The sequence below is a fragment of the Oryctolagus cuniculus genome, chromosome 10 (genome assembly GCF_051225735.1).
Source record: "Oryctolagus cuniculus isolate XC-2025 breed Fujian yellow rabbit chromosome 10, ASM5122573v1, whole genome shotgun sequence".
NCBI lineage: Eukaryota > Metazoa > Chordata > Mammalia > Lagomorpha > Leporidae > Oryctolagus > Oryctolagus cuniculus.
Window position 1 is genome coordinate 94,071,767 of NC_142876.1, and position 22,906 is coordinate 94,094,672.

At 52.3% G+C, this 22,906-nt stretch overlaps 1 protein-coding gene and 1 long non-coding RNA gene across 7 annotated transcripts in view; one reads left to right on the forward strand and one right to left on the reverse strand.

Annotated features, from left to right (window-relative positions):
- LOC149124343 (uncharacterized) overlaps positions 1 to 14,770 on the reverse strand; it is a 47,914-nt gene extending 33,144 nt beyond the window's left edge. For 2 of the 5 annotated variants that reach the window (XR_016214775.1, XR_016214773.1), the window contains exons 1-2: positions 14,484 to 14,770; positions 14,300 to 14,398 (exon numbers count right to left, since the gene is read on the reverse strand). This is a non-coding gene — a long non-coding RNA (uncharacterized LOC149124343). Of the gene's footprint in view, positions 1 to 1,043; positions 1,216 to 14,299; positions 14,399 to 14,483 lie in introns of those variants that run through there. The other 3 variants (XR_016214777.1, XR_016214774.1, XR_016214776.1) reach the window with 3 other exon arrangements.
- A 4,705-nt stretch (positions 14,771 to 19,475) lies between these two features.
- The window catches only part of IL17RD (interleukin 17 receptor D), a 69,512-nt gene continuing 66,081 nt past the window's right edge, over positions 19,476 to 22,906 (forward strand). For both annotated transcript variants that reach the window (XM_017343892.4, XM_002713259.6), the window contains exon 1: positions 19,476 to 19,736. In XM_017343892.4, the coding sequence (XP_017199381.4) occupies positions 19,611 to 19,736 (126 nt within the window). In that variant the 5' untranslated portion in view covers positions 19,476 to 19,610. The remainder of the gene's footprint in view (positions 19,737 to 22,906) is intronic.

Genomic DNA, 22,906 nt, shown 5'->3' on the forward strand with positions numbered 1-22,906 from the left:
TTCCTCCTTCCCTCCCTCCTCAAAATAAACAAAAGTCTTAAAAATAAAGACTTGAGAAGAGTCCCTTTTTCCTTCTGCCATGTGAGGACACAGCAGGAAGTTGTCACCTGCGACCGAGTAAATGGCCCCTTACTGAACACTAAATCTACTGGCAACTTGATCTTGAAATTTCCAGCCTCCAGAACTGTGAGCAATGCATTTTTGCAGTTAGTAAGCCACGCAATGTGTGGCATTTTGTTACAGTAATCTGAACGGACTAAGAAAATTACAGAAAGCAACTTTGTGTAGCTCTATCTATGCACAAATAAGATTTTTTTAAAGGTTAAATATCAAGAAGTAGAATTACTGTGTGGTATAAATTAGAAATTATTCATGTTTTATTTTAATAGAAATGGCCAGTTCTGTGACCCTCCAGTATGATTTTCAGTAGTCAGCTCAAGCAAATATCTCTTTTCCTTAAGCTTTGGGATGGACTCACTGAGCTCCAAACAAAGCAGTGGACATGAAGAACAAGGGGCCGAGGACTTTGCCCTGGGAAGGCTTAAGTCTCATCTTTAGACCTGCTGTCAATCAACTGCTTGAAAACTGGACTTACGGCCGGCGCCGCGGCTCACTAGGCTAATCCTCCACCTAGCGGCGCCGGCACACTGGGTTCTAGTCCCGGTTGGGGCGCCGGATTCTGTCCCGGTTGCCCCTCTTCCAGGCCAGCCCTCTGCTGTGGCCAGGGAGTGCAGTGGAGGATGGCCCAGGTGCTTGGGCCCTGCACCCCATGGGAGACCAGGAAAAGCACCTGGCTCCTGGCTCCTGCCATCAGATCAGCGCGGTGCGCCGGCCGCAGCGCGCCGGCCGCGGTGGCCATTGGAGGGTGAACCAACGGCAAAGGAAGACCTTTCTCTCTGTCTCTCTCTCTCACTGTCCACTCTGCCTGTCAAAAAACAAAAACAAAAACAAAAACAAAAAAAACTGGACTTACAATGCGGAAAACAGTGCGGAGATTTCTTTCTTTTTTCTTTTTTACGATTTTATTTCTTTGAGAGGTAGAGTTACAGAAAGAGAGAGAGAGACACACACACAGAGAAAGGTCTTCCATCCACTGGTTCACTCCCCAAAAGGCTGCAACGGCCAGAGCTGAGCTGATCTGAAGCAAGGAGCCAGGAGCTTCTGGGTGCCCCGTGCAGGTGCAGGGTCCAAGCACCAGTGTGAGCAGATGGAAACCTACGGCAAAGAGGGAAAGGAAACAGAGTAATGGGAATGGGGGTGGGAGGCACAGCACCTCTCTGAGATGCTTTTTGGGGAGTTGTGACTCGTAGAACCATGGCAACACTTCGCAAACCCCACAACAAGTAATTCAGGGCCATTGCTGTGGTGCAGAGGATTAAGCTACCACTTGCTGTGCCAGCTCCCATATCCCAGCACTGGTTTGAGTTTTGGCTGCTGTGTTTCCATTCCATCTCTCTGCTAATGCACCTAGAACAGTAGGAGAAGGCCCCTGCCACCCACACGGGAGACCCAGATGGAGTTCCTTGCTCCTGGCTTCAACCTGGCCCAGTCCTCTGGCTGTTGAGACCATTTGGAGAATGAACCAGAGGATGGAAGACCTCTCTCTGTGTCACTATGCTTTTTTAATAAATAAATCTCAAAAAAAAAAAAAGTGAGAGAGAAAAGAATTAAAATTAACCAAGATGAAAGGAGAACCCCAAATGGCACATCCACGCTGATGAATTGCGGTGCATTTCGGGTGAATGATAGAACCACACTGGGGGAGGTAGGGAAGAAAGGATCTAACCTCAGTAACTCTGGAAAGCAATATTTGGAACGTATGCTGTGAGCCTGAAGAGGGAAAAGGACTGCACACCATGACTGTCATTCAGTTAGCGGGTTTGCTTCTCTCCATGGCTCTCACACGGGAGTGACTTAGCAACCCCGAAACTACCTGAGGTGCAGACTCGTCTGGGTCCAATCAGGAGACAGGAACAATGCAGTAGTTGGAAAGGGCAAAGTATAATACCCAGAAGGATTAATTATAGCATGGGATTGGAGAAATGAGGGATTGGTTAGTTAGAAGGAGAGACAATGCTCAAGTACATAGGACTAGCAGATGGAAGGAACAGCTATCGCCTAGGACTAACAGCCCAAGGAGGAGCCCCTTCCCCAGGGCGGAGAGCTGGACCCTTGTTGGAGAGGGTCACTGAAGGGCAGAGACATTGCTGTGGGGCTGTGCTGCCCGCACTTGCCTGCAACCACCTACTACAGTGCCAGGGAAAGCTGCTCATAGGAAAGTGAAATCCTACATTTCAGTGATCGACTTCTTCTAGGGAACCATCCAAGAGGGGTGTCCAGGAAGCTGCTGGCCACTGTCACTTCTGGCTGCTGCACACCACAAAAGCCAGCTGCTATAAGAACTGGTGTCCGGGAAGCTGACCATGTAGCAGGAGGCAGACACTGGAGAAGTGGCCTGCCATAGGGCAGGAACCTGCAGGAAGGAACCGCCCAGGCCAGGGTTTCCTCCTCCTACAATGTCTCTCCATCGCCCTCTACTGACAAAGCTTAACAGTGCCAGTTGACGGGACCACTATTGTAACAGACCAGCTTGACTTCTGCATATCAAGTCACAAAGGGTGAATTTAAACCTCAGAGGGAATACACTGATAACTTCTGGAGTCTTCCGAGTCTTCCCCTTTGGTTACTGATCTTCCACACACACCCTTCTACACACATTTGAGCTCTTTTACAACAGAACACCTCTGTGATGCCACACGAGATACAGCAACTGACCTTGGAAATGAAAATGCTCTCATACTCTCCCTAAAATGAGGAGGTACACAGTGCCAGCAGTATCCATCACCAGCTACTTTAAGTGCTCTGGCATTCAGTCACAGTCCCACTGAACATACTGTTCCCTGAAGACAAAACTACAACATGAACTTTAGCAACTTGTATATAAAGTAAAAACAGCGAGGAGAAAATTGTCAACTTGGACAAATACATGCATACAATAAACAAACAGAATGCACTTTCTTTTTTAAAATATTATTTACTTTAGAGTTTAGGGGGAGGAAGGGGAGGGCTCCCATCTGCTGATTCACTCCCCAAATGCCCACAACCACCGGGGGTGGGTGAGGCAGAGTTTGGAGCTTGGAATATAATCCAGGTAATCCAGGTCTCCCACAAGGGCAGCAGGAATCCAATTACTTAAGCCACCACCACTGCCACCCAAGATCTGCAGTGGCAAAAAACTGGAGTGAGGAGCTAAAGCTGAGTGTTGAGCCTAGGTATTAAGATATGGGACATGAGCATCTTAACTGCTAGGCCAAATTCTCTCTCTGAATGCAGGTTTTTTTTTTTTTTAAGATTTATTTATTTGGCCAGCACCGTGGCTCACTGAGAGGGAGAGGGGGAGAGGGGGAGAGGGGGAGAGGGGGAGAGGGGGAGAGGGGGAGAGGGGGAGAGGGGGAGGGGGGGAGGGGGGGAGGGGGGGAGGGGGAGGGGGAGGGGGAGGGGGAGGGGGAGGGGGAGGGGGAGGGGGAGGGGGAGGGAGAGGGAGAGGGAGAGGGAGAGGGAGAGGGAGAGGGAGAGGGAGAGGGAGAGGGAGAGGGAGAGGGAGAGGGAGAGGGAGAGGGAGAGGGAGAGGGAGAGGGAGAGGGAGAGGGAATCTTCTATCTGCTGTTTCACTCCCCAAATGACCTGGAGTGAAATGGCTGGAGTTGGGCTGATCCAAAGCTTGGAGCCAGGAGCTTCCTCCTGGTCTCCAACATTGGTGCAGGCGCCCAAGGACTCAGGCCATCTTCCACTGCTTTCCCAGGCCACAGCAGAGAGCTGGATTGGAAGTAGAGCAGCTGGGTCCTGAACCAGCACCCCATATTCGTGCTGGCACCGCAGGTGGTAACCTTATCCGCTACTCCACAGAGCCAGCCCCTGAATGCAGTATTTTTAATTGATCATAATATATCATTGATATCTATGACTTTCTTCTACCCATTCTGTGTTTGCTTCACACTCAGCTAGAACTGCAGATGATTAAAATTCTTTTTTATTTTTTATTTTTTTTTTATTTTTGACAGGCAGAGTGGACAGTGAGAGAGAGAGACAGAGAGAAAGGTCTTCCTTTGCCGTTGGTTCACCCTCCAATGGCCGCCGCGCTGCAGCCGGTGCACCTCCCTGATCCGATGGCAGGAGCCAGGTGCTTCTCCTGGTCTCCCATGGGGTGCAGGGCCCAAGCACTTGGGCCATCCTCCACTGCACTCCCAGGCCACAGGAGAGAGCTGGCCTGGAAGAGGGCAACTGGGACAGAATCCGGTGCCCCGACCAGGACTAGAACCTGGTGTGCCGGCGCCGCAAGGTGGAGGATTAGCCTAGTGAGCCGCGGCGCCGGCCTGATTAAAATTCTTTACCAGGTTGCATTAGTCAGCTTTTCATTACTATAACAAAATACCTGACAAGGTACTTATGAAGGAAAGAGGTTTGTTTGGGCTCTTGGTTTTGGAGGTTCCCAGTGCAAGCTGGCTAGGCTCCACTGCTTCAGCCATCTGGTGAGGCCAGAGGACAGCAGTGGCAGAGTGGCTGCAGAGCAATGACCACATGTGAGCCACGAAGCAGAGAGGGAAGCCAGGCTCAACTTGGCATTTATAACCCAATCTTTCTTGAGAGCCTTCTGAGGGCACACTCCCGATGAGCCCAAGATCTCCAATGAGGTCCAAACCTGGAGCAAGTCTCTACCCACCCAGTACCACCAACCCATGACCCTGGGGTTTCAAGTCCTACATGAGTTCAGGAGCTAAATCCGGCTCCACCCATAGCACTGGTGGATTGACCCTCACCTTAATTCCCAAAACTGAGTCTCAGTTCGGTTGGCCCTCTTGGTTTTCCATTAGCCTTCACTACAGGGCATGGGTGTACCAAGAGGTGCCCTAAGCTCCAGACATAGTTAACTTGGTCCCAGCTTCCCCTTTGTGATAGGAATTGCTGTCCCCAGTGAGTAGAATACGTTTCAGCAGCATTAGGAGTCCAAAATGGCCCCATGAGAGTCTTATCTTTCAATTCAATGGAACCATCACTAGGTTCCATGATGCTAAGATTCACAAGCCAGGGCCGGCATCGTGGTACAGTGGGTTAAGCTACTGCCTGCAACACATGCGTCCCATATGAACTCCGGTTTGAGTCCCGACTGCTGCACTTCTGATCCAGATGCCTGACAATGTGCCTGGGGAAGCAGCAAAAGATGATCCAAGCGCTTGGGCCCCTGCCACTCACGTGGGAGAGCTGCATGGAGTTTCCAGGCTCGTGGCTTTGGCCTGGCCCAGCCCTGGCCATTGTGGTCATTTGGAGAAGGAACCAGCAGATGAAGTATGTCACTCTGTTTTTCAAATAAATAAATATATAAATCTTTTTTTTGACAGGCAGAGTGGACAGTGAGAGAGAGAGACAGAGAGAAAGGTCTTCCTTTTCCATTGGTTCACCCCCACAATGGCCGCTGCAGCCGGTGCACTGTGCTGATCCGAAGCCAGGTGCTTCTCCTGGTCTCCCATGTGGGTACAGGGTCCAAGGACTTGGGCCATCCTCCACTGCACTCCCAGGCCGCAGCAGAGAGCCGGACTGGAAGAGAAGCAACTGGGACAGAATCCGGCGCCTTGACCGGGACTAGAACCCAGGGTACCGGCGCTGCAGGCGGAGGATTAGCCTATTGAGCCGTGGTGCCAGCCATAAATATATCAATCTCAAAAGAAACACAGTAATAGTTTTTCTCATACAAGAGCCACTTGTGTATGTTAAAACTAGTGAGCAAAAGTTTGATAGGAAATGGGATATTTATACTACCTAAAAGTATCTCTATCTTCCAAGATATTAATTAATTATAAGGAGAAATCGTAATTTAACAGTGGAGAAACCTAACATACACAATCTTAACCAGGTGATCAGGATTAATATAAGTTAGAGTGACATCACGTTCCTCTAATGCAGTACATAACATCATTTATTTGGTGCTCTTGCCAAAATTCCTTAACTTCAGTCCATAATGGAAAAACACCAGTTGAATCAAAATTGAAGCCCAATTTTGAGTTTAAAAAATGTCAGTGTCAGTGGTGGATGTTTGGTCTAGTGGTTAAGATCCTGCTTAGGGGTAGGCATTTGACACAATTAAGCCATCGCTTGGGACAGCTGCATCTAATATGGCCTGTGTCTCATATCGGAGTACCTGGGTTCAAGTCCTAGCTCTGCTTCTGACTCCAGCCTCCTGCTAGTGTTAGCACCCTGGGAAGCAGCAGTGTTCGCCCAGGTAGTCGAGTCCCTGCTAGTCACACAGGAGACCTGGACTGAACTCCAGGTTCCTGGCTTTAGCCTTGGCCCAGCCACAGCTGTTGCAGGAGTTTGGAGAGTGAACCAGCAGACAGAAGAGAAAGAGTCACAGAGAGAGGGAGAGACAGAGGGAAACATACTGTATTCCCTGGTTTACTCCCTAGATGGCCACAAAGGCCGGAGGCTGAAGCCAGGAGCCAGGAGCTTCTTCTGGGTCTCCCACATGGATGCAGGGGCCCAAGCCTTGGGCCATCTTCCACTGTTTTCCCAGGCCATAGCAGAGAGCTGCATTGCAAGGGGGGCAGCTGGGACTTAAACAAGCGCCCATACGGGATGCTGGCGCTGCAGGTAGAGACTTAGCCCACTATGCCACAGTGCCAGCCCCAAGACGTAAGTTTTTTAGTGAGAAAAAAAAAAAAAAAAAAAAAGACCCTGCTTGGAATGCCTGCATTTCACACTGCAGTGCCAGGGTTCAAGTCCTAGCTCCATTCCTGACTCCAGCTTCCTGGGGATGCACACCCTGGGAGGAAGCAGATGACGGCTCAAGTGCTTGGGTCCCTGCCATTCATGCGGGAAACTTGGGCGGAGTTTTGGGCTCCTGGCTTTGGCCTGACCCAGCTTCCGCCATTGTGGTCTTTTGGGGAACGAATCAGTGGATGGGAGTTCTCTAATTCTCTGTCTCTCCATGTCTCTCTTTCTCTCTCTCTCCCTGCCTTTCAAATAACTACATAAGTCTTAAAAAAAAAAAAAAAGATATCAGGAGGCAAGCGTTTGGCCTAGTGGTTGGAATTCCAGCTGGGTTGCCAAGGTCCCATGTTAGAGCACCTTGGTTTGCTTCCTGGCTTTGGTCCCTGACTCCAGCAGTCTTTTCTTCTTCTTTTTTATAAATAATTATTTCTGTATTTGAAAGTCAGAGTTACAGAGAGAGAGAAAGAGAGAGAGTCTTCCATCCACTGGTTCACTCCCCAGATGGCTGCAACAGTCAGGACTGGGTCAGGCCAAAGCCAGGAGCTTCCTCCAGGTCTCCCACATGGGTGGCAGGGGTTCTAAGTACCTGGGTCATCTCTCATTGCTTTCCTAGGTGCATTAGCAGGGAGCTGGATCAGAAGTGGAGCAGTCGGGACTCGAATCAGCACTCATATATGATGCCGACATCACAGGCAGCACCTTAACTCACTAAGACCCAAGGCCGACCCCCTGCCTCCAGCTTTCTACTAATGCAAGCTCTGAGAAGTAGTGATGATGGCTCAAGTAGTGGGCTTCCTGCCACCCATGTGGAAGACCTGGGTTGCATTCTCCTGCGTTTTGGCTTCAGCCTGGCTCAGTTGGGGCCACACAGGCATCTGCGGAATGAGCCAGAGCATGGGCATGTGCTCTTTCTCTCTCTCTGCCTTTCTCTCAAGTAAATAAATAAAATTTTAAAGAGATGTATTTTACTTAGTTGAAAAGTAGAGTTACGGGGAGAGAGAGAGATATATACATTGAGAGATCTTCCTTCTGCTGGTTTCCCAAATGGCCTCAATGGCCAGGGCTGGGCTAGACTGAAGCCAGGAGCCAGCAGCTTCATCTGGGGTCTCCCACATGGGTGCAGGGGCCCAAGCACTTGGGCCGTCCTCTACTGCTTTTCCAGGCCATTAGCAGAGAGCTGGACTGTAAGCAGAGCAGCTGGGGCTGGAACCGATGCCCATTTGGGATGCCGGCACTGCAGGCAGTGTCTTAACCTGTTACGCCACAACACCAGCTCCATAAATAAAATAAAAAAAATTTTTTAAAGATTTATTTATTTGAAAGGCAGTTACATAGAAGCACAGAAAGAGAGAGAAAGGTCCTACACCCGTTGGTTCACTCCCCAAATGGCTGCAATTGCCAGAGCTGGGCCAATCTGAAGCCAGGAGCCAACAGCTTCTTCTGGACTTCTCATGTGGGCGTAGGGACCCGAGGACTTGGGCCATGTTCTAGTGATTCCCCAGGCCACAGTAGAGAGCTGGATCAGAAATAGAGCAGCCGGGACTTGAACTAACACGCATATGGGATGCTGGCGCTGCAGGCAATGGTTTTACCCGCTACGCCACAGCAGCAGCCCCATAGATTAAAAAAAAAAAAAAAAAATTAAGATTTTATTTATTTCAGAGGTAGAGTTATAGACAGTGAGAGGAAGAGACAGAGAGAAAGGTCTTTTTCCCATTGGTTCACTCCCCAGATGGCCACAACAGCCGGAGCTGCGCTGATCCAAAGCCAGGAGCCAGGAGCTTCCTCTGGGTCTCCCATGCGGGTGCAGGGGCCCAAGCACTTGGGCCATCTTCTACTGCTTTCCCAGGCCATAGCAGAGAGCTGGATTGGAAGAGGGGCAGCCGGGATTAGAACTGGTGCCCACATGGGATTACGGCGTCATAGGCAGAGGATTAACCTATGCCATGGTGCCGGCCCCAACAAATATTTTTTTAAAGGCATTAATATTGGCACCGGCGTTATGACATAGTGGGTAAAAGCTGCCACCTGCAACACCGGCATCCCATATGGGCAGCGGTTCAAGCCCCAGCTGCTCCACTTCTGAACTAGCTCTCTGCTCTGGCCTAGGAAAGCAGTAGAGGATGGTCCAAGTGCTTGGGCCATTGCACCAACGTGGGAGATCCAGATGAAGCTGCTGGCTCCTGGCTTTGGTCTGGCCCAGTGTTGGTCATTGCAGCCATTAGGGGAGTGAACGAGTGGAAGGAAGACCTGTCTCTCTGTAAGTCTGCCTTTAAAATAATAAATTATCAATATCAGTTTATTAATTGGGACGAACGTCGTAACTAATTAAGATGCTAATAACAAAGAAAACTGGGTGTAGAGTATATGGGAATTTGGGGATACCCTCTCAATTTTTCTGTAAATCTAAATATATTTGAAAATTTTAAAACTTATTTTTAAAAAATTAGATGTTAGTGGGAAGATTGGTGAAATTACAATAATGTATGTATTACTCAGTACTATGCTAACATTAAATTTCTGGAATTGATAATTGTGCTATCGTTACATAAAACGTGAACATTAGGGGAAGCTGGGTGGAGAATACACGGGTATTCTTTGATCTATTTTTGCAATATTTCTGTAAGTTTAAAGTTATTTGAAAGTTTTTAAAATGATCTTGAAACGTTGCCAGTTTATAAAAAGAGGGACCCAATCTTTGACCCTGCATACCGTTCTCAGCATTGGCCTCTCGACGACACACGCATACTTTTCAAGGTGCAAACGATGTCGGAGTAGCCAATGTACATATGGCTCCGTTTTATGGAGAACAGTTTGGAAGTCACGAACAAGGCTGGAAGCGCAACCGAGGCAGTAAATGAGACTGCCTAGAGGTCCCTGGGAAACACTGTGAGACATTACATAATAGCGGCCTGCAGTGAGGGAAGAATTTATTTTACATTTCCAGTTTAAATATATTTATATATTTATTGCACTGGGGGACACCCAAGGAACCATCGTCTGATGTCTCCAGCACAGGGCGGGCTGCTCTGCTTTCCTTCTCTCCCTGCAACCTCACCCCTACAGGTGCTAACCTGTGAGGTACCCCACCTCCCCCAGGCAGGGGTACAGAGCTGCTGACCCAGGGCTGGCCGGCCTCAGGGCAGCTCCTGGGGGAGGAGGCGCTTGGGGGCCTCTTGGGGCTGCTCTCTGGTGTGTTTCTGTTGCTGGTGTGAGGCTGGCTTCTCTCGCTTGTGAACTTGGCTCGATGCTTTGCTGTGCTGCTGTTTTTGTGATCTGTCACTCCTGGCTCCACCTTTAGCAAAATTTAGCTTCGATCTAGAAATTTAGAATTTCCTGTGTGACGGCCTTGGGTGGGGAGAGAGACCAGGGTCACGGGACGTAGAGTGTTTGCACTGCTGAGGGGTGTAGGCTGGCCTCTGCTCACAGTGGAGGGCACGGCCAGCAAGGCTCTGGGTGTGTGAGCTATTCAATTGGGAGTTATTCTCCCTATAACCATACCCTGAGCACAGTGCGCCTCCCCCTCCCCTTCAGACAGAAGGTAACTCCTGTCCGGTGCTGCGGGCCCTGCTGACCTGTGAACTGGGGGCTAGGACATGAACAAATGCTTTGAAACTCCGTCCCCGCTGGCTTCTTCCTGGTTCTCCTCCTGCCTCTGAGCCCTCCTCCCGTGGCTCCTTTTCTCTGGTTCTCTTTATACCCAGCCTTTGAAGCACAGCATGTAAGAAAGCTGCGGGTGCATGATGCAGCCTGGTGCCCAAGTCACCGTGTGTGCCACTGGGAAGGCAGAGGAGCTCCCTGAGTCTCAGACCCGCCCTCTGTGGAATGGAACTCGCTGTGGCTGCCTCCCAGGCTCAGTGGGTTCTGCTAAGTGAAAAGGACCGCCCTGGAGGGTGAGTTTCTGCAAAGGCAACATGACCCTGATCCTACTAATTTTACCAGAGCCTTGCCCAGTGCCTGGCATCCAGTACACACCCAACAAAATGCTTGCTAAGTTGGCAGGTGAATTTGAAGACACTAGTCATTATGATTACACATTTGTGCACTTCATAAGCCGTATTGTTTAGATTCTTTTTTTTTTTTTTTTTTTGACAGGCAGAGTGGACAGTGAGAGAGAGAGACAGAGAGAAAGGTCTTCCTTTGCCGTTGGTTCACCCTCCAATGGCCGCCACGGCCGGCGCGCTGCGGCCGGCGCGCTGCGGCCGGCGCACCACGCTGAGCCGATGGCAGGAGCCAGGAGCCAGGTGCTTTCCCTGGTCTCCCATGGGGTGCAGGGCCCAAGCACCTGGGCCATCCTCTACTGCACTCCCTGGCCACAGCAGAGAGCTGGCCTGGAAGAGGGGCAACTGGGACAGAATCCGGCGCCCCAACCGGGACTAGAACCCGGTGTGCCGGCGCCGCTAGGCGGAGGATTAGCCTAGTGAGCCGCGGCGCCGGCCATATTGTTTAGATTCTTAATGGTTTTAAAGAAAACAAAAACCAGGGGCCAGTGTTGTGACACAGCATGTTAAGCTGCCACCTGCTATGCCGGCATCCCATATGAGTACCTGCTAGAGTCCTGGCTGCCCTGTTTCTAATCCAGCTCTCCGTTAACATATCTGGGAGGCAGCAGATTATGGCCCAAGTACTTGGGTTCCTGTCATCCACATGGCAGATGGAAGATGTCTCTCTCTCTCTCTGTCTCTCTCACTGTTGCTCTCTGGCTGTCTCTCTGTCTCTCTCTGTCACTCTGTCTTTCAAATAAATAAGTAAATCTAAAAGAGAAGAAACTTGGTAGCTGAAATAAACATTCATTCCCTTTTGCAGATCTATGTGAACAAATATTCTAATCATGGAATGAAGTGACTAAGAGATGGATCATGTCATTGATAATGATAAGAAAATTAGAGGAGGGGTTGGCCTTGTGGTATGGTGGGTAAAGCCTCCGCCTGAGATGCTGGCATCCCATATGGGGTCAGTTCAAGTCCTGGCTGCTCCATCTCTGATCAAGTTTCCTGCTAATGCCTGAGAAAGCAGAAGACCCAAGTGCTTGGACCCCTGCACCCCCATGGAAGAACCTCAAGAAGCTCCTGGCTCCTGGCTTCAGACCGGCCATTGTAGCCATTTGGGGAGGAACCAGCAGATGGAAGATCTCTCTCTCTTCTCCCACATCTTTGGTAACTCTGCCTTTCAAATAAATAAATACTTGTTTTAAAAATAATTAAAAAGTTTTAAAAATTTATGTGAAAGACAAAGAGAGAACTTTCATCTGTTGGTTCACTCTCCAAATGCCCACAACAGCTGGGACTGGGCCAGGCTGCAACCAGGGGCCAGAAGCTTCCTCTGGGACTCCCATGTGAGTGTAGGGGTCCAAGCACGTGAGCGATCGTCTACTGCTTTCCCAGGTGTATTAGCAGGGAGTTGGATCAGAAGTGGAGCTTCCAGGACCCATACGGGATGCCGGCACTGCAGGCAGCAGGTGAAGCCACTAGGCCACAGCGCCGGCCCCAGTGTCTGCAGATGTCTAACTGGCAGCAGCTTCAGGAACTGAAACACTGAGGGGCAGCACTTTGGCCGTTGCGTGGACCATCATGTTCCATATAAAATTCAATACCCAGTAAATTATGAATTAACAGCGATGTTTGATAAATATTTTTAGGACATGCAAAATGTCACAACATCTACCTTGCACATCCTTCCCCAGGAAGCCCTGATGGAGGATCTACACCATCAACACAAGGGGGAAACCCCAGAACGAGATGCAGAAAGGAAGACCACAGTAAGAGAAGGAAAGGGAGTTAGCACTAGGCCTGCAGGAACTCTCGAGAAGAGAAAACCCTTCAGGCATGTGGGAAGTTGTGTGGGCAGAGTTCATGGGGCCAGGGCAGTACGCAAAGCAAAGCCTGTATTTACTTGTGAAAAAACATAAAGGTAGGGACCACTGCTTGCAGGAACAGAATCCCATATTGCACAAGTTGGAGTCCCAGCAGCTCCGTTTCCCATCCGGATTCCTGCTAATGTGCACAGAAAAGCAGGGAAGGTGGCCCAAGTATCTGGGCCCCTGCCATCCACATGTGAGACTCAGATGGAGCCCCTGGCTCTGGCCTGGCTCTGGCCTGGCTCAGCCCCAGCCACTGTGGCCTTTTGGGGAGTGAGCCCATGGATGGAAGATCTCTGCCTCTCTGTCTTACCTTCTCTGTCACTCTGCCTTTCAAATAATAAATAAGTCTTCAAAAAGAAAACTCACAGAGGTAAAATGTGTTTTCCAATGATAATTACCACCTGCCTATACCCAATGTGCACATACATACCTACACACACAACCAGAAATTTGAAACTGGAAAGGAAATACCAGGACCAAACAGAGCTTGCCTGAAATGTGAGTAGCATTTACATGGGTTTAATTATATAAACACCAAACACTGATTTAACAAAATTCTCTCTCTGCCTTTCAAAATAAATTACAAATGTCTGTGACAGCCAGGCCTGGGCTAGGCCAAAGCTGGGAGTTCAGACCTCCAGCTGGGTTCTCCTGGCTCTCCCGCATCTGTGGGAGGGGCGCAGACACTTGAGCCATTATCTGCTCCCAGCATGCATTGGCAGGAAGCTGGATGAGAAGCAGAGGCGGGGCTCAATGCCAGGCATTCTAGTATGGGATGTGGTGACCCACGTGATGGCTTAACCCACTGCTCCACACACCCACCCTCTGTCCTTCCACTAAGGTTTGTCCTGGACATGTTCCCTCGGTCCTTCCAGAACCATGCTGACCTGTACGAATCTCCTTACCCTCTGAGTTCCTGGTCATTCAACCAATGCGGGGGTCCAGGCAGGCTGCTGGGGGGGGGGTGGGGGAGAAGAGAGCAAAGAGGGAGAGGGACCCCCCTGGTGCCTCCCTGCTGGGTTGCTGAGCAGCGGCTGCACCCCTGAGTCTGCTGTCAGGCACCCTCTCCCCACTTCACTTCTCAGGTCTTGGCAGAGGTGGGGGGGTAGAGGGGGTGCCCCCCAACACCAACTACTGCACCTGCTTTGGCTGACTTTCTTTTCACTCTGCCCACCCAACCTCATTTCTGAAATTCTCAAATTACCCCTGCTGAGGGGTGCTTGTTGCTGGGCAGGTGTTTGGCCTAGCAGTTAAGACACCTGTGGCCCATATCAGACTGCCTGGGTTTGAGTTCCAGCTTCACTCCTGATTCCAGCTTCCTGCTAATGTGCACACCGGGAAGCAGCAAGTAATGGCTCAAGTAGCGGGGTCCCTGCCATCCACGTGGCAGACCCTAACTGAGTTCTGGGCTCCTGACTTCCGCCTGGCCCAGCCCTGGCTGTTGTGCATACTTGGTGTAAGAACCAGCAGAGGGGAGGGCGGCTGGGTACACTGAGGTTCAAACCAGGGCATAAAGGCCTGGCTGTGGTCCACTGCCCAATAGGCTAGCGCAGATTCTACCCAGGTGTTACCTCTGGAAGAAGACAGGCAGCCATCTCCCCAGTTCCTGTCTGGGTCCCTCCTGCCCCGGGCCTGGCTGCATGAATTCCCGGTCCACCTCACGGCCCCTTGGCTTACCTTACATTCGCAACGACGCAATGAGGTCAGCATGCGCGTGACTCCTGTGTTGCCGCTGCCAAACCCACACGCAGAGTCGGAAACCGCTTTGCCCAAAGCCTTGTGGTTCATGAAACACCGTATTTGACCCTCTTTTCTCACTGCATCCTAAACTCCCCCCTCCACTCCCTCCCACCCGCCTTACCTCCCCAAATTAGTACGAGCTCTGGGGTGGTGGAGGAGGAATTGCACCTACCGGTAAGGTTTTGTCGAAAACTGACGTCAGCGCCTGGGGGTCCGCACCTGGACCGCGCACGCCCCCTTGCGGTTACCGTGGCGACCTGACGCCCCGCGCATCACGTCCTCCTGCAAAAGAAATGCTAAGTGACCGCGAACCGGCGAATTCCACATAGTGGCCGTGGCACTTGGGGGCGCGCATCCTGAGATGCTGGGGCATGCAGATGGGTTGGCGGTCCCAGGTCTTCCGCCTGCCCCGACGCAGGCTCTCTTCATGGGGAGGGCCCCAGATGACGCTGGGGTGGGGGTTCCCAGGCGGGGCAGCTTGGGTCGGCCCCACTTCCTCTCGCCGAGCTTCGGCTTCCCGGTCTGTGGGGATGATGACATCTTCCCTGTTGCAACCAAGACCGCTGCGTCCGGGGCTGGCATCCAGGCAGCCTTGGGGTGCGAAGCAGGCAGAGGCAGGGGCTCTCAGGCTCCCCATCCTGGAGCAGCCAAGGCCTAGGTTGCCAAGTTTCCCAAAGCCCAGGGAACCTTGCAGTAACCACCTGCTGGGAGCCGGGGTCGGAGAGATGGAGGGACACCTTTTATGTCTTCCTGAGTACAGAAAACACGTCAAGTCCTGGATTATCCCAGCCCCCAAAAATAAATAAAAATTTCGGTCCACCGCTTCTACCCACTGCTCGTTAAAATAGTCTTTAGTTATTCTGGGCTACACATGATTCATGACACAAATAATTTCCATAATCATTTTATCCTTTCTTATGTTTCATGAGATAATCTGACCCCTAACACAATCCAGTCTTTGAATTAAGGATTCTGATTATCTGGTTAGGTTCTCAGTAGATTGGGGGGCATATATTTGCATCTCATCAACAGCTTATTTTAAGGTAATTTTATCTGTTTAATCCTCAGCTTGTTCCAAACACAGGGGAGGGGGTGACAGGTTTTTGTACACTAGCGTGTGCCCAGCAGGATACCCAGCTCTGGGGGCACCTCACACAGGGATGGTGTGGTCCACAGTTGCATCTCATTGTATCTCTACTTCCAGAACAGAGGCTCACTGCACAGCACCCTCACAAATATTCCAAAGGGTCAGGAGGGGAAGAGGAGACCGGAGGAAGAAAATCAACGCAAAGTATCAGAATGCAGAGTGAATTGCCCAATGCCGACTTATTACGTTGGTTTTCTGACCAAATCTGCCCCTGTGTTACACGAGGCTCTCCTCCCAGCACATGCAAGCTTGTGGCCTTCCTATCAGGTAAATAAGAGGGCCCCTCCATCCCTGGTCTCGTCTAACCATGTTGTAGACAGAAAGGAGAGGAGCGAGGCTCTGCCCTCCCCATTGCGCAATCACATGGCAATGTAGAGGGCCCCTCCATCCCTGGTCTCGTCTAACCACGTTGTAGACAGAAAGGAGAGGAGCGAGGCTCTGCCCTCCCCATCGCGCAATCACATGGCAATGTGAGTGAAACCCAGGGAGAAACTCTCCTGTCCCTATCGTCCCTCTTCCTGGAGTCTATCCAAGTCCCGAGCAGAGAGCAAGTGGGCACTAAGTGCACACGAACGTGGTGTACTTCATTAGCAACCAGAGAAGCCAATTAAGATGGCGAAGAGAGGGGATGGCACAGTGGCGTAGCAGGTTAAGCCGTTGCCTGCAGTGCCGGCATCCCATTTGGTGCTGGTTGGAGTCCTGGCTGCTTCACTTTAGATCCAGCTCTCTGCTAATGGCCTGGGAAAGCAGCAGAAGATGGTTCAAGTGCTTGGGCCCCTGCACCCACGTGGGAGACCCAGAAGTTTCTGGCTCATGGTGTTGGCCTGGCCTAGCACTGGTTTTTTCGGCCATTTGGGGAGTGAACCAGTGGATGGAAAATCTCTCTCTCTTTCTGTAACTCTGCCTTTCAAATAAATAGATCTTTTAAAAAAATGGCAGTGAGCTGTTAAGCAGTTTGGTAATTTTAAATGTGCATGGTGCAACTGTTCTGATTCTAGAAATGTATGTTAAGAAAATAGGTGAATATGGATTTCTGGTTAGGATACCAGTAGGACTCCTGCATCCCATGTTGGAATGCCTGGGTTTGATTCCTGGCTTTGGCTCCTGGTTCCAGCTTCCTATATGGCAGACTCTGGGGGGCAGTGGTGATGGTTCAAGTAATCGGGTTCCTGCCACTCACATGGGAGACCTGGCTTGGGTTCCAGCTGCCAACTCCAGCCCAGGTCTTGGGTCATTGTAGGCATCTGAGGAGTGAGGCAGCCAATGGGAGTTCTCCTACTCTCTCTGGCTATCTGTTTCTCTGCCTCTCCAATAAGTAAATAAAAATAAGTAAGGAAATAAAAATAAGACAGTTGAATAAATGTGTGAGGATATTTTTGCATCATTGATTATAATAAAAGCCCCTCAGGATGGGGTTGGTTGATAACTTATACAGCACATCAAGGCTGCATAAATACATTATGAATATATATAGAATTAAGGAGCCAGTAGCTTCACGGTTGTCTGTGTGAGTGTGTGTGCGTGTGTGTGTGTGTTAGCGACATTCATGTGCTCCTGGTCTCAACCCGGGCTCTGGGGTTTCTGAGCTCTACGACTTGGACATTCCCTGAGAAAGACCCACGGGGCTTTGTGGAGAGTATGAAGGAGGCGCCCTGCCACGGAAGCAATGTGCCTCTTGAGTTCTGCTCGGAGAATGTGGACCTTCTGTGGGTCCTGGTTCTTCCGGAAGGCAGGAGGTGCGTGGTGCCTGCCCTCCCTCTCTGGGTTATCTGAATTCCTGAATGCCCTGGCAGTGAGGTGAAAAGCAAAATATTTCTGCCCTGCAGCGCACATGGGCAGGACATCTGAGCAGCAGGTGGTCGCTGCTGTTGGGGCAACCAGCCTCCGGCCTCCCTTCCCTGCAATAGTGCCAGTTTCCCTTTGGGCGACCACTGTTAACACACTGCCTCCCCACGTGACTCAGGTGAGCCTGGCTTGACCCGGTGCTGGGGGCAGCTGCTTCAGAGCCAGTCCGCAGGACTTCTGCTAGCAATTCCAGGAAGAGTCTTCCTCCCTCAAGGGGGCAGCGGGCAAAGCTGGGACCACAGCTGTCTCTGTAGCAGGTTTGGAACAAAGGTATGTGGGGGCTGTGTGGAGCCCTGAGGGACAGTGCTGGAGTCCTGTCTTAGCAGCAGCTGAACTCGGGCCAGGACAGACCAGGAGAGGGAGGGAATTCTGGGTGCTGGGAAGGGGGTCATGTGGAGGGAGCTGCCTTGGAGGACAGAGGTGACCGGCTCCCAGGTTTACCGAGATAGGAAGGCCAAGGTGGAGCCAAGCAGGGAGGAGGGAGATCAGTGTAGCTGGGGCCGATGGTAAAGGCAGAAAGGGAAGAGATGATGTGGGAGAAAAGAAGACCAATATGGATTTCATTGTAAAAGCCTTTAAAAAATGTTTTGCTGTAATTTATTTTCATTTTTTGTTTGAGAGACAGAGATAGACACAGAGAGAATTTCCATCTGTTAGTTCATTATCCAAATATAGGCAACCCCTGGAGCTGGGCCAGACCCAATCCAGGTCTTCCATGCAGTTGGCAGGGACCCAAGTACTCGAGCCGTTTTCTACTGCTCCCTAGAGTGTACGTTAGCAGGAAGCTGGAATTGGAAGCAGAGCCAGGACTTGAACCCAGGCACTCTGATATGGGATGTGGATGTCCTGAGCAGTGATTTTTTTCCTAAGATTATTTATTTGAAAGAGCTACAGAAAGGGGGGGGGGGGAGAGCTCTTTCTGCCACTGGTTCACTCCCAGATGACTGCAATGGCCAGGCCTGGGCCAGGCTGAAGCCAGGAGCCAGGAGCCAGACACTTTGTCCAGATCCACATGGGTGGTGGATCTCAAACACTTGGGCCATCCTCCGCTGATTTTCCAGGCCATTAGCAGGGAGCTGGATTAGAAATGGAGCAGCCAAGATCAAACTGGCACCTAAATGGGATGCTTTACCCGCTACACCCCGATGCCAGCTCCCTGAGCAAGGTCTTATCTGTGGCCTTTTGATTAGAAGCTGTCACAGAGAGTTTTACCCAGAAGTCAGTGGTCTGATTTGCCTCTTTGGTGGATCATTATGGATCCTGGGAAGAGAAATGAGTATTGTCTATAAGCATAAGCGTGGAAGTGGGAAAAGCCCTCAGGAAACTCAGTGGAGCAGGGGGAGGCAGCCTGGACGAGGGAGAAGGCGACAGAGAGGGTGGAGGTGGTGGACACTAGGGCAGGAGAGGGAAGGCGGAGGTGGGAATTTTGACTGCTCCACCCCTCCGATCCTCAGCTGCGTCTTGCAAATAGAGGTGGTACCCTCTTCACCAAGATCAGTCTGACCAGGGTCGTGCTTAGGAACATTGCTTTTGGTCAGTTTGGGGTTTGAATCTCAGGTCTGGCAGGTATCAGCTGTGTGACCCTGTCCAAGTCCATTAATGACCGACTTGAGACTTACTGAGCGCGCTTGCTATGTGCTAACCAACAGAATCCCCCCTTAGAGGAGGACATACTCATTATTTTAGCTCATCAGAGAAGAAACCATACCGTGCAGAAAGCGAGTCATTTGTCGAAGTCCCAGAAGTAAATGGCAACTCAGGATTTCTCTGTCACGTTAGGCTAAAATTTCTGCACCTAAAACGCGGACAATACTGATGCTTCCCTGTGTGGTTGGGAGGTACCCGGCACGTGGCAGGTGCTTATGAAGTTATTATTAAAGTTATCATGATATTTCTGTGTTTTCTCGAGTTTTAGCATGGAGCAGGCGTTGGACAAAGCGTTTGGATTTAGAAGCAAAAAAAAAAAAAAAGATCTCTTTGGTCTAAGAGGGGAAAACTTGCAGCCTCGGGTCTCTGCGGTTACTCGGGAGTGACCAGAGGGGCGGGGTCAAGACCCGAGGGCCTGGGTTGAGGGGCGGGGCCATGTCGCCAGAACTGAAGCTAGGGGCGGGGCCCAAATGGAAGGGGCGGGGCGAGGGCCGGAGCGCATGCTCGGTACGAGCCTCACCACGGCCGCCGCTGCTACCGCCCACTCGGGGCTGGCCAGCTGCTGGCGGCCGGGGCTCAGAGAGGGCCCGGCAGGGCAAGCGCACGGCCATGGCCCCGTGGCTGCAGCTCTGCTCCGTCTTCTTCACTGTCAACGCCTGCCTCAACGGCTCGCAGCTGGCCGTGGCCGCGGGCGGCTCCGGCCGCACTCGGGGCGCAGACACCTGTGGCTGGAGGGTAAGGCGCGCGCGGCGGGTTTCACCCGAGTTTGGCGCGGGGCGCGCCGCGAGGCAGGGGCGCAGTGCACACAGGTGCTGGCGGGCGGGCGCGCCCTACTTGCTGCCCGGGAGCTGCAGCTGGGCCGGGGTCTCCGACCTCTTCGCTCCCATCCGCCCGGCTTCCCCATCTGGGTCGCGCGTCCGCAGGCGCCGGCCGGGAGCAGAGGGGCCGCCCGACCCCCGGCTTTGTGTTGCGGGAGACGCGCGGCTGCCGGCCGGGGTCCGATTCCGGGGGCGGTGGGCCCCGCAGGGGAGTGCCCCCCACCCTTTGTTCGCGGCCCCGCGGACTGCGCTTCCCAGGCTGCATCCTTGAGGCGCCCGGACGCGGGACTCTTTGGCGTGGGAGGAGTGGGGTCTCCCCGGTGCTACTAACACCAGTGTGCAGAGGCCCGGGCCGGCCGGGGAGCAGACCCGGAGCGCGGGGAAGGATGCGCCCCCGCTCGCGATCGCTTTGTTCCATCTCGGCTGCGGCCGTCACATCACTCCCACTCCACTCCGGACTCCCGACTTGCTGAGAAACTCTTGCTTCCCCGCCCAGCCTTTCTTAGGTCTCACGGGTGCTCCCCAACTTTCCCTGCTCTCAAAACTCGAGTTGCGATTACTTTTCGTGTCTAGGGAGCGGCCGGCGTGAGTTTGTCACCTCCGTCAGGTGCCCGGGAGGAGCGTGGAGATATGTCCAGACTTATCCGGGCGCTTGGAGAGGTCTCTCCAGGACCCGGCGCTTGGGGGCCCCAGGAGCTGTGCGCGCTGACGAGGCCAGCCCACTGCCTCCTCTCGGGATCCCCGCCAGCGCGTGTGGACTTGGGGGGAATCCTCCCGTCCTCCCCCGCCCCGTGCCTCCCACCGAAGGCCAGGTCGGCGTGGCTGGGGACACTCAAGACTAACTTTGTGGAGAGAAGGAGGGCTTTGTGCTCAGCAGCCGGGGACGTGACCGGGGCTCTGCCGGACCTGGGCAGCCGCTACCCTCAGTTTCTTCATCTGGAAAATGGGGCTTTCCTAGTTTCTTCGTCATTGCTGCCAAGGGATGGGTATTTGGTAGTTGGTTTAGGCCAAGGTTGACCCCGCTCTAAAGAGAGGCGCCAAACATGACCCGGATGGACCTAGGACGGGACGCACCTTGGGCTGGGGCCTCCACTCGTGGTGCAGAGAAGCAGTGCAGACAGTCCAGCAGAAGCCAGGCAGCTGGGGCGTCATCAGACCCAGCAGCGCCCTCTGGTCAGCCATACCTGCCCCTGTCCCCCAAGAGTGAATATTCCCTTTGGCTCCCTGGCCCCTTGCCAGTTGAGTAAAACATTACATTTTATTACTCTGTTCCAGCAAGTAAAACATCACAGTTTTGCTTTTTTTTTTTTTTAATTAACAAACAATAGATAGCAAGCTTCCTTAGGACTTTGTCATGTTGACTGATTCTGCTAAAATTGTGGCCCTAATTGATGCTGGCTTTCACCTGTCAGCAGCATCCCAGGCAGATCTGTCCAGGATGCTGGTTTCTCTCTGGTGCTGTCTCGCCCCAGTGCACAAAGCTGGTGACGTGGCCGTGCTGTGAAGGAGCTGCGTGGTTTTGTTCTCTCTGCCTGTGGACTGTGTCCCCTCCCTCAGACCTCATCCCCTCAGAATTTAACTGTGGCCCCTGTCCCAGTCCACTCCCATGCGTGCTGACCTCTTTTTCCCGTCACAGCCCATGGCTGACGGTGACCTGCTCACCAGCCTTGGTCCCACCAGTCCTCTCTTTGGGTCATCTTCAGCTCCTTCCTGGATGACCATGGAGACGTCCCAGCTGTGTCCCAGGTTCCAGGCTCTTCCCAGCCTGGTGCTTGGCTCCTTGCCTGCTGGCACCGCCTGCTGGTGCATCTCATGGACTCAGCTCACCCATCTGTTTTGCACACCCCCCCTTTCCAGCCTCAGCACTCCCACCTGGCTCCCTAATTCCTGATGCCCTTAGTGCAAGGCATACCCCCCCCCCAAAAAAAAGCCCATCTGCTGTGTCCAAGATTCAGCTCAGATGCTGCCTCTTTGGGGAAGCCCTCCCAGAATGCCATGCCCTTTGCTTCGCATTCTCACGCAGGTCCTTGCACCTGGATTTTCAGCAGGCTGCACTGTGAGCATTTATTCACTCCCATCTTTAGGCTGTTGTATGTCTGGCTGGGCGCTGAGCCTCATCGTGGTGGCCTGAGCCTGGAGCCCTGTAAATCTCAGCTGAACCCCATTGGGCCCTGCCGTCTTCCTGCGCAGTGCTGTAGTGAGAGCTGGTGAGGTGTGAGGGAGAGCAGAGCACTGCACTCCAGTTGTCCATCTTTGAGCAACAGGCCTTTGCACATGCTTTTCCTGCCTTTGTTTCTTTTCTGTGCACCTTCCCTGCCCCCACCTCCCCAGAAGGTGCGTGTCAGGGAGCTGTGTACCGCGACGTGGGTATTGATGCATGTCCGGGTCCACTACCAGTTAGTAGGTTCTCCGTTCACAGATGTTGGCCTCAACTCTGAGGTTGTGTGCACTGTAGTCAGGGCTGCTGGGAGCATACAGGGATCCATCATACAAACAAACTCGACGCAAACAGGAGAGGGCTGGCTGTGGGTCTGGGTTTCATCCAGAACCCGAGAGGAAGGTAGCCGGGTGCGGATGAGAGCCGTGAAGGAGGGACAGGATCTGGCTGTGGAGAGAAGCTGAACCAGTGACCCCCTGCTCTCCAGGGAGCATCAGTTCAGGACCCCTTGCCCCTGCAGGGCTGTGTACTTTCCCAGGACGTGCGAGGTGACGACAGCCAGCCAGCCAGCCCTCGGCATCTCTGCTAACAGACGCTTGGGGCTGCTCTCAGAGGAGCGGGGAGCTGGCCTGGTTTGAGTGGTCAGATTTCACAACCTCCCCATTATTAGCAGGGCAATTAAGAGCTGATACCATCTTGAACACAGCTCAGTGTTTTGGAAATGAGTTGTGGGCACACTTCCGCAACCACCACTTAGAAAAAGCCTGTGCTGGCCCTTGCCAGATGAAGTTGCTCTTTGAGTAGCAAATAATGCTCCTGGAGAAGTAACAATTTGTAAAACCTGCAGGGGTGGGGGGCATGCTGCCTGTTAGCTCTTGCAGCGGTTTCCGGGGTGATGGGAAATTTGCTTGTGTGGGTAGCTGCTTCTG